Source organism: Gobius niger, assembly GCF_951799975.1.
Source record: "Gobius niger genome assembly, chromosome: 1".
NCBI classification, from domain to species: Eukaryota; Metazoa; Chordata; class Actinopteri; order Gobiiformes; family Gobiidae; genus Gobius; species Gobius niger.
In genome coordinates, this window is record NC_136852.1 from 20702069 (window position 1) to 20712730 (window position 10662).

The 10662-nt window shown below is 41.5% G+C and overlaps 2 protein-coding genes across 3 annotated transcripts; one reads left to right on the top strand and one right to left on the bottom strand.

Moving 5' to 3' along the window:
- The first annotated feature begins 1096 nt into the window (after nt 1–1096).
- On the top strand, nt 1097–4549 carry ttc36 (tetratricopeptide repeat domain 36). Of its 2 annotated transcripts, none has more exons than XM_079556020.1 (3): nt 1097–1215; nt 1454–1610; nt 4268–4549. In XM_079556020.1, the coding sequence occupies exons 1-3, from the start codon at nt 1210–1212 to the stop codon at nt 4537–4539; spliced, it is 435 nt and encodes a 144-aa protein (XP_079412146.1). In that variant the 5' UTR covers nt 1097–1209; the 3' UTR covers nt 4540–4549. The 2 variants fall into 2 exon arrangements, with proteins under 2 accessions (XP_079412146.1, XP_079412145.1); XM_079556019.1 differs by having other exon boundaries at nt 1103–1215; nt 1422–1610.
- A 371-nt stretch (nt 4550–4920) lies between these two features.
- LOC306963261 (F-box only protein 40) lies at nt 4921–8964 on the bottom strand (the record flags this gene model as incomplete). Its single annotated transcript, XM_079556779.1, has 3 exons — nt 4921–5509; nt 6429–8288; nt 8941–8964. 3 exons carry the CDS (start codon nt 8962–8964, stop codon nt 5297–5299), a joined length of 2097 nt encoding a protein of 698 aa, XP_079412905.1. The 3' UTR covers nt 4921–5296.
- Between the last annotated feature and the right edge of the window lie 1698 nt (nt 8965–10662).

Here is a 10662-nt window from a genome sequence, read left to right on the forward strand (position 1 = left end):
AAGAAAAAAAGAAACGAATGGTAGTCGGGGAAAGGGAATCGTATTTTTTAAGCACCAGCCCTGAAAAGCGCTTCTTTATTTTTGGTTTATTTTGTTATAAATAGTAGGGGGGGGAATCAATTGTGTAACTAAATATGAAAAGACTAAACACAATAAGAAGGAATTCCTTAAAATCTTTTTGGCTGCTTCCTCTCTATCCAGTCCGTCGTCCCTACGGCGTATACCTCTATGTGCTCTCCGGTTCCAGATCACTGCTGCCAGTAATTGGAAAAAAGCTTTGTGCTGGAACCACTGTGTAATTATACTTAGACACATTTATAGGAACTTAGAATTAGTTTGTTGGATAGCAAAATTCTGAGGTCTAGCCGACAGTTTTCCTATGACCTTGATGCTTTATTATATTGATCAAAGGACGGCATATGTGACCAAATCATTAGGAACATTCACTTAAGGCATTGTATCAGAGGTTCATTTTAATTATTTCATTTGAAACTATTCAACTCAACACAAGGCAGCAGTATGAGGCCTAAATAGGTCAATTTAATTCAATTCTAGTCTATATTCTATCAGCCTCAGAATACAGGAACTATATATTTATGATGTCCACACTGCTTGGATAAATATAAGTACTCTTCATGTTCAGCACTGTTGCTTTTCTATAGTGCGCTTTAACATGTTAAGTGTCAGTGAGCACAGCTTACTAAAAGTCATTTTAAAACTGCTCACAACCTAGTATGCTGGTTCACTTCCAGATATTTCGAAATCTTACAGTAACCATTCTACATTTTTATCATGATAGCCGATAGATCAGAATACCTGACAGTTTTAGGGTTCTTGCATTCTAGTTCCTATGCATGATTATTTTGGTTTTTGCCCACACAGTTACAGCACACCCCCTCTTTTTAGTTGCATTTTTGTGCTAACCAATGACAGATGTGCGCAGTGAGGGCCAACTCAAAGTCCACCCCTGCTGCCGCCCCTTCTGTGATTGGCCTGGCAAGGTGGTGGAAGTTAGCAGGGGGAGGAAAGCTTTCCCTAGTCTGAATTTTTGGTATCACCATTTCTCTTGTCTGGCGTCGTTTTGAGCTTCCTAAAGAGAGTCTGGCAACATGGCCTCTGCACATGACAACGCTGTGCTCCAGGCGATTTTCAATCCGAACGCCCCGTTTGGAGACGTCTCAGGCCTGAACCAGGAGGAGGTGTTAATTGATGACGGTGAGCCTATGATTCTTCATGCCCCTCTGTATTTTATCACTAACAGGCATATTGAATATACTTGAACACTTTCCACCCCTGGACCAGAACATGACATTTTAATCCGAGTTGAGTTTCGAGTGGCATTTCTGTGTTTTTCCTTTTGCACGCTACCTGTCAATTGCGTTGGGGAGTGCTTTCTCAACCTGTTTATCTTGCCCTGGCAGACAGCGGCTTTGACACTGAATTGCTGAAGCAGGTGAAGGAGTTGGAGATGCGCGGTGTCTCAGCAGCAGAAGCAGGGGATTTGGAAGGCGCACTTCATATGTTCAGCCAGGCAATCCAGTTGCTGCCCGGGAGAGCGTCAGCCTACAACAACCGTGCTCAGGCCCTGCGGCTACAGGGGAACACAGCAGGTATGCGCTCACACACACATGCTTGTAAGCTAACATTGAGAGCTGTCAGAGGCTGGCATGACTGCACATGGCACACTCTGTCATCACACTCTGTACTGGCTGTCCTTAATATGCAGCTTCTTATCGGCTGCATGTGAAGCAAGTAGGACCTCAGGTTGCATAGAGCAGTACCAGTAGATCATAATGGACCATGTACCATGTTTTAAATGATGTCAGCTTGTGATCTTTTTGTTAACCTGCAACCTCACTGGACACCACAAAAGCAACCGGAAAGACTTAAAGTGTCAATATAACACTAAGCTTTTTATTATAATTTCATGGCAAAACAAGCCTGATTTATTGTTTCATTTATGAATATTTGTTGACTGTCTTCTTCTTAAGAGCTCAAACACTATTTAATCATTTCATGCCATGAGGTGGTGCCCAACACCTAGACCAGGGGTCTCCAGGTAAATATCCCTGGGGGCCAGATATATCAGGAGTGTACTGTCGGGGTCCATAAACAAAAGCTTCAGTTAAATATGTTTTGATTGGAAAGATACTATTGAGGAAATCTTTTTTCAATAAATAAATAATAATGAGTCTGCCAGAACTGTATTGCACTTTACAAGCCTATTGTAGCCACAGCCGCCCTGGGGCAGACTGTTCATTTACCACGTGGCTATAATGTGTTGTTGTATATATCCAATTCTCTTATTATGGCAGTGCCCTCTGCTGGAGACATGTGGAATGTGTGAAATTTTATTTAATAAGCCCCCTAGTGGATGAAGTGAGCATTACGGTTATTTATTTAAAGAATCATAACTACTTCACACAGGAATGGGCTAGAAATAGGAATTTGTTGTCTACAATTCGTGGGCTGTATTGAATCATCTCGTGGTCCAAAAGTGGGACACAGGCCCCCTGACCTAGACTATCAATTAATAGTAAAACAACTATAAAAACAATAAAAGATCAAAGTGTTGCACAGCGTAACATTTCACCCAATAAATAGAATGCAGGTCAAGGATTCTCTGGGCACCTTCTGGTTGTTGTTGGGCGCTATACAAATAAAATTTGATTGATTGATTGATTGATTTATCACCAATGTTTTTATCATTGAAAAATACCTAAAAAAGATAACCAAAAAAATATGTGTTTGCTGTGAGCGGCTCACCTTTCTTCAGACCTGACTGTAACTTTACTGGGAGTGGGGACATCTCCAGTTCATCTCCATGGAGATGTGGACTAAAGACAGAGATTTAAACAGGTTAGATCCACATCCAGATAATAGACTGTAAAATTAACAAAGGACTTATTGTTGACTGCTTCTTCCTGAAGCTGTAAGGAAATGTCAGGTGGGTCCAGAAGTTCCAAGCTCCTATATATATTTCCATTTAAACTTTTTTGCCCCTCTGTAAGTCAATATTAACCACAGGCTTGTCATTCTTACTTCTATGTGTTGGTCTTAACATGCGTCATCCTCATTTTATCCTTTCACTATTATTATTTGTGGCCTATTGTAAATCTAATGTAGGTGGCTCCAAAACCAAAGCCAAATTGCTAGCATGAACAAACTTCAGCAGGCCCGCACTGGACACTATGGGGTGAGCCAAGCGCCCTCAGTCCATTCCTAATTTTGCAGTCTATGAGTATGTCCACGTGTATGTGTCTAGCTGGTCAATATAGGAACATGTTTTGTATAGCTGGCAACTGTATAATCCAAAATGTTACGCAGTGTGCCTTTAAGTTAAAAGCCATTCTGAAAAGGTGAGTCTTAAGCTTCACGTGATCTTTTGTGTACTCAAAATGCCTTCAATACAAAGGCTTGCAGATAGCAGCTACTGTTGTAAAATTAATCAAACTCCCCACTCTAATCCATGCTCAACTATGTGTAACTATGTAATACGCATATGCACCTGGGCATAGGCGACCTACACGGCTGCTAGAGGGGATGCCAAATTAATTTTTTAACCCCTTGATGTCCACGCTCCTGGGCTCCCGCCATCTACAACATCACCGACTTTCGGACATCACGTTGGAACAGAGACTTGCGGTAGTGGAACTATAGATGTCAAGCTTTCAAACGACCCCTCCCTGGTCCTTTTGTCTCTGGGGAGCCGTGTAACATTGCAGTGAAATTGTTATTGTTTGTCAATAAAATAAAAACTATACAATGATATTTGGAAAAAGGCTTTGTGCATGTGGTAGAAAAATGTACACATAAATAAATTATACCATTGAATGACTTTAAAATGATGAGGTTTATTTTCTTTATCAATGATTTTTCATTTTCATTTTAGCTATTTATCTCTTGCCACGATAAATGACTCCCTTAACACACAAGTAGGTAATGCACAGCCAAACATTGTATTCTAGTCTCTAGAGTAGATAGGGGACGATTTCTAGATATGTGGGACTTGTGTTGCCTATATTTATTCAAAAACATGAGTTGTGTCCTCCATTTGAGGTAAACATTTACATCTTGCATATCATCACAGCTTATTGATTTTACTGTGACTGCAGCCAATTCATTTGATGTTACCAGTCATGTGGGGTTTCGTCTTTTACACTTAATAATAGTTATCCATCTGCTTTTATTGGTTTGACTCTTTTCTTTTGCTTTTTTTTTCTCTCTCTTTATTGGCTTGACCTCACCTGTCCATATCTGACCTCAGGTGCGCTGGAGGACCTGGACCGCGCCGTGGCGCTGAGTGGATCGGTGGGGCGCACGGGCTGCCAGGCGCTGGTGCAGAGAGGCCTTCTGTGGAGATTGGTCGGTCAAAACGATAAGGCCAGGGAGGATTTTGAAAAAGCAGCGGCGCTTGGAAGTGAATTTGGTCGACAACAGGCGGTTCTGCTCAATCCGTATGCCGCGCTTTGCAACCGGATGTTGACGGAGGTCATCAACAAGCTGCGCAACCCTGACCAGTCTGAAGGCGTGCATTAGTTACGACCGTCGCAATAGGTGTGTTTTGATGAAGTGCGCCTCGCCTCGATTCCAGACGAGACCAGGCGGTGGCGTCCGAGGACGGAGAGAAAGGCGATCTGATCAAGGGCTCATCTCAGCCCCGAGAAGAGAGAGGAGCCTCAGATCACGCAGCATCTCGCGTTTGTTAGAAAGAGTTTGGGAATAAAACCTCGCTCATCTTAAACACACCTAATGTTTGGAATTCCAATTTCAATGTGTTTTTTTGTTTTGTTGTTTTTTTGTTTTTTCCTACTGACCTCTTTCATTTCATTAAATCATTATTTTAAGTCATACATTAAAGAAATGCTTTCATTCTGTGGCCTTAAGCCTTACAAAATGTAACATACATAAACAAAATAAAATGAAACGGAATTAAATCAAAAACGGAGTTTTAATGTGTTAAATTGTACTTTCAATAAGTTACATGTCTCGAATGCACGTACAGCCTTTGTGTATGGTGACTGAAATACAACTTTTGTTCACTAGATGTCAGTCTCGTCCCACTAAAAACACAACCCACATCACGCAGCATCATTGAAGATAGGTCTTGTGTGCAGAGTCGGTATGGAAGTAATCAGATAGCCCTCCATTTTTACATAGCTCATTTCTATTCTGTTTTTATGTAAAGCACTTGGTCTGCCAAGTGTGACATATATATATCCTAACATTTTAATTTATGTGACTGAATATCTGTCACAGCCCTGTTGACACAGGTCACATGTTAGTGTCTGTAAATTCAAGCGTCTGCTCCCTTGGCCTCTGGTGTTATCGGCCCGGGACAGGCTGCTCCCAGTCTGTCTGTGACCTCCCCCAGGCAGGGCAATGCCACTGGCTCACTGTGCTTCTCTCTGCAGTAGTAGGGGCAGCTCTTTAGGTGTTCTGACAAAGAAGGATTGTCACTAAAGCTCCATTTGTCCACAGTGGAAAACACAAAGCTGAAGGTCCATACCTGCAAAACAAAAACGTGTGGAGTTAGCTGGAATTATTAAAGGGGAAGTAACACATTTCTTTTCAATGATACTGTATCTGCCATGTTTGTTTCAAATAGAGTTTGCGCTTATTTACCCCAACTCCAGAATGAGATAACGCCGTATTCCTGCACTGGGTCACCTGACATGGCATCTATCGACTTCACATTGTGACTGCGTGAACAACTGTCTTTTTATATCCCCAATGTCTAAGCCAATGTATTTTTATCACCTGTCACATGATGTTATTTCTGAATATAATGCATAAAGATTATTGACCTTCATTGGGAACTCATGCCCAGCTGTCTACTGCGTTCTGCCTTCACACACCTATCATTCTATGTTTAATCCTATCTGTCCAGTTATGGAGCTACACTGTTTCCAGCCATCAGGCACTCAGGGCGTTCCACTTTGCTGGCATCATGACAAGCAGCCACAGACTGTGAGTGTCCGCTTTACTTGTGTGATAAGTGTGTTTGTCGGTCTCAGGGATACTGCACTGTGACTGTGTTTACATGTGGCAAAATGTTCTGACAGGTATTGCTATTATATGGACAAACAACCAGTATACAGGAACTACATTATGATTTTTCCAATATCGAGGTGTGGAGAGAAATATGGACACAACGAATGTGCTATACAAGTAAACACTGATTGATAAAATGTACAGTAATTTTAAAAAATCCACTTATATCATGCTTATCCTGCCTCCTACTTGTCATGGGCTAAGCTGCAGCATCCAGCAAACAGTCCTTCATAAGGAATTTTATCCATCAGTGTTTGAACTCACTATTACTATCCTGCACATGGTCAATTACTGTTGATTTAAGTGTATTTGAACCCTCGTAGGTTTCAAAACCTCTAAATGAGACTCTTAAGATATATATTATGTATACTTGCTTTCTTCCAACATCTCCAGGCGCTCCCTCCAAGGGAATCCGTCTTCTTTTCCCACTTTAGGAAGACCATCCCTCTTTCTGGCAACAATGTGGCGCACACATCTCTCATCAGATGTGAGGCCTGGGACAGCTGGGATAATGTGAAACTGTCAAGGTAGCCCGCGATGTACTGAAGTACCTCTAGGGGCAGTCTGCTCAGGTGATCCATTTTGGTAATTTCCTTCTCGCTTTGGGAGAAGGTTGAAGAAGAAAAGGCTTGAGGCTGCAGGACAAGCGTGTCGACATCTTGGCAGTACTTTATTGTTGCCTGTTGACCTGAAGGATGAAACCTTGTCTGGGTATAAGTGCAGCCAAGGTATGCTAGTGGGCAACGCTGTTGGAACCATCCATTTAAACAAGACTGAATGTCAGAGTGCACATTTTTAAAGTGTGAGCTAAACTCATCGCGCTTGAAGAAGTGTCCACATAAGCAGGTGAAAGCAGAACTGCTTTTGTTATGCCGTCTCGTGACTGATTCAGTTTCAATGTTGACAAAAAGACTGTTATCATTTGGTGCAATATCCGCGAGAGACGCTTCAGACTGAAAAGGTGCTGCGTGAAAGTCATAAGTTTGCGTTCCTTCATTGTCTTCCAAAGCATCCGTTGGTGCGCTCTGTGATATTGAATGCCCCTTGAGTTCTTTTTCTAATGCACATAGAAGTGTCATAGGAACTTCATCAAATTTAGGAAAATCCTTAAACGATACCCCCAATTCGGCTGTGTCTATGCACTGATGGACCATTTTGACTTTTTTCGATGGATCTTTTAAATGGCTGCGTTTTGCACGGTAACTTGTAGGAACTTTGAACGAACGGACAGTTTTGACTTCAATTGGTTCAAGGTTTCCATAAACAAAATCCTTTTCTCTAGGGGTACACGCGTCCAGTTGACCGAAGTTAATTAGCATAGCACCATTGTGCACCAGATACATGTTGTACTCGGATATATGCACCTCCTTTCCCAACCGCTCCAGAACTCCGTCTTGCCAAGGTGCAAACCCTGTTGCACCATTCTCGCCTGAAGCAGCATGGGCCATAGTAGTGTCTCCAAGCCCGTTGCTCAAATGATATTCTCCTGTTGTCTCTCTCTGACAGTTGTGTGATTCTTCCCCTGCCTTTTCCTCCTCTCTTTTCGGCTTCTGGTCTAGATTTTTGACAGTTTCCTTGCAACCGTCCATCTCCTTCTTAAACATATTTTCCCAGGAGCTGTACTTCTGAATATTCTCGATACTCCTACATTTTGCCAAGGCCTCTATCTCCTCTTGGCTCAGTTCCATTTCTGCACAACTATTTTCAACCGTGTCTTTACACAAATGAGAATTGGTAGCTGTAGCATAACTAGCACAACCCTTGGGGACTGAATCATTAACCATCAACTCGGGGAACACGCTTTTCATTTTGATCGATCGAAAAAGCTGGTCCTGATCCCTCAGTGCCAGAGCAACGTCAAGATGTTGTCTAGTTTGATGTTCTTTTGAAATGTTGACATAAAATGGTGGGGTTTCATCGGGAATGGGCCAACGGTTCCACTCCTGAGAACAGCAGACGACACTAGCAGGACAGGAGCGCAGGTGTTGGGTCAGCCGAAAGCGGGGCATAGACTGAGGACATCCAAAGCTGGCGTTAATGCATGGAACTGTCTCATTTGGACAGAGGAAACCGTGGTCCTGTTCCTTGCACAGATGAAAGGAGGCCCCACAGTTTTTCCGACACTTAATTATTGTGCATGATATGGAGGCTTGCACTGGGACTTGACAGTTGAGGTTATGGCACTTGTCGCAGTGCTGATGCTGCCCAGCTGTCGACAATGTCCTACTTCGCACCTGCGGTAGAGACACACAGAAATATGCAGAAATTTGGTTTGTCTGCGTTAATGAAAACACATAGTACTGTAAGCTGATGGTAAAATTGGGCATCATTTATAAAACCTCAAAACCATGAGGAAGTTATCTGATTATTTTAATACACACATTGCCAAAAGCATTTTTGTTTTTTTACTTGATTACAAAAGCTTAATACGTTTTGCATAGCTTTCAGATTGTATGCCTAGACATACTATTCATCCAAGACAATTGAATGTTCTTATTATGTACTGGTTGTTGAATTTGGATGCCCTTTTTTTTTCATTTATCCAGGCTGGAACTAACATTTATACATTAGTACCTAGTTGACTTGAAAAAATAAAATAAAAATCTACAATATGTTAATACATGCTATTAAATAATAATTAAAAAAAAGATTGTCAAAATGAAAGATAATGTTACACATGCACATGAAGATGGTATTTGATAATATAAAATAAAATTGGAAAATAAATCTTGACTTACCATCATGACTGTAAACGAGATTAAATCATAAACTTGAATATTTCATGCTGCATCACTGTGGGGTAAAAAAGAAAAAAAAAATAGTACAGACCCAAGGCAAATTGGAGATAGCAGAGAGAATGTTGACCCAAACAATGCAGAGTCTCACCTTTTGTTCTTGTGTGGCCGTCATGGTGTGTTCAGTGGCACCTCTGACTAACCTTTGTGCTCTGTCTCTGCACATTATAAATAGACGCACACAGGGGCAGACAGGCCAGTGGGAAAGGGGGTCTATTGTCACACAGCCATTAAGAGCCAAGGTCAAGTTACAGACGCCACATGAGAGGAGGACGATAATGCTGCCTAATCCAGGTACTCAACACTCTCACTACCGCTTGTCCGCTTTCATCAGAGCTCAGACAGAACCACAACAACACGGTGGACATGAATGTGCCGGTGTTTGAGGATCAAAGTCTCTGGATAAAGCTTTAGGAAATGTTTTTTTGTCACTATGTCACCCATTCATTTGCCACAGGAACATCATAGTAGCCTTTAGATTTTATTTTACTGATGGACACTCGGGTTAGTTGTTCTATCTAAGGTATATTTTCTATACAAAGTTCTTTCTAATACAATGTTTTTTTTTTGTACAACAGCCTGTAAAATATGTGTTGTATTAAAAAAAATCACAAGTCATCACAAGCTTCTCTCTTCTGTCACATTAGTAAAAACTGTATGAAGCATAGACATGTGAAGTTGGGTTTGGTGCTGATCCGTTTCGGTTGACTCATTCCTCTTTTTATTCCTTGGACGTCACTGGTGGCACAGTTGTTAGCGCTCATGCTTCACAGCAGAAGGTTCTGGGTTTGGGTTTCCTCCAGGCGCTCTACCACCACCATGTGAAAAGGAAATGAATAGAAATCCACAACCCTGTGTGTAGCACTTTGGGTGACTTGTGTCATGTGAAAAGTGCTATGCAAATAAGGTTCCATTCCTATACACATCAGGATAATAACGTCTCAGAAGATGTGTTTCAAGTAAAATTATTACTTAATAACCACCATAGAGGTACACATGTAAATGTGAATGTACTGTTGATGACAATGGCCATACAATACAGAATAACAAACCATCAAAGTACTTCTGTAAAGGCAATGTCTAATAGTCTATATCTTAACCACTAGATGTCAGTACCACACTTGAGAAAAGTTGATGTTATGACTCTGCAGAGGGATTCTTTGTTAGGATATTTTAGAGATAATGCACAAAGCCCCAGTTTAAAAAAGAAAAAAAAAAAATCTCCACAGACAGTGCTGCATGTACAAAAAATGACTAGTGTGCAGTTGTAATTGATTTTTGCAGCTGAGTTATAGCAGAGAATTATTGTGGCAATAATGAAACGTACGGCTCTTGCACAAATTGCATGGTGATCAAACATACAGTATACATATATCTGAATAACCAATGTTAACATTTTGAATGTACATAGTAATTGTGATTAGCCAAAAGTTAACAAGCAACAGCATCAGTTTTGATTAGCAGTGACTGCAAAATCATAGCTGTCTGTGCTCCTCAGCAGGCTCTAGGCACAGATCCTGACTCCCCCCAGGACAGTGGCCCCCCACTGAGTATGTGCAGCTCTGTCAGCAGCTCCTACCTGCTCCAGACATACGCCTTATCACACACAGCTGCCTCCTTCACTGAGCACTCCTCTAATCAACATGAGGCCCCAGCACAGCAAGCAACAATCATGCCTGCGCAACTGAAGCGTTTACAGCACCACAGATCATAGGAGCAAAGTTTGTTACTATTCTGGATTAAAGCTGAGAGTGCAGGCGGTAAATGCAAGTGACAACGCTGTTATATTGAATAAAGGAGGTAAGGCTTTAAG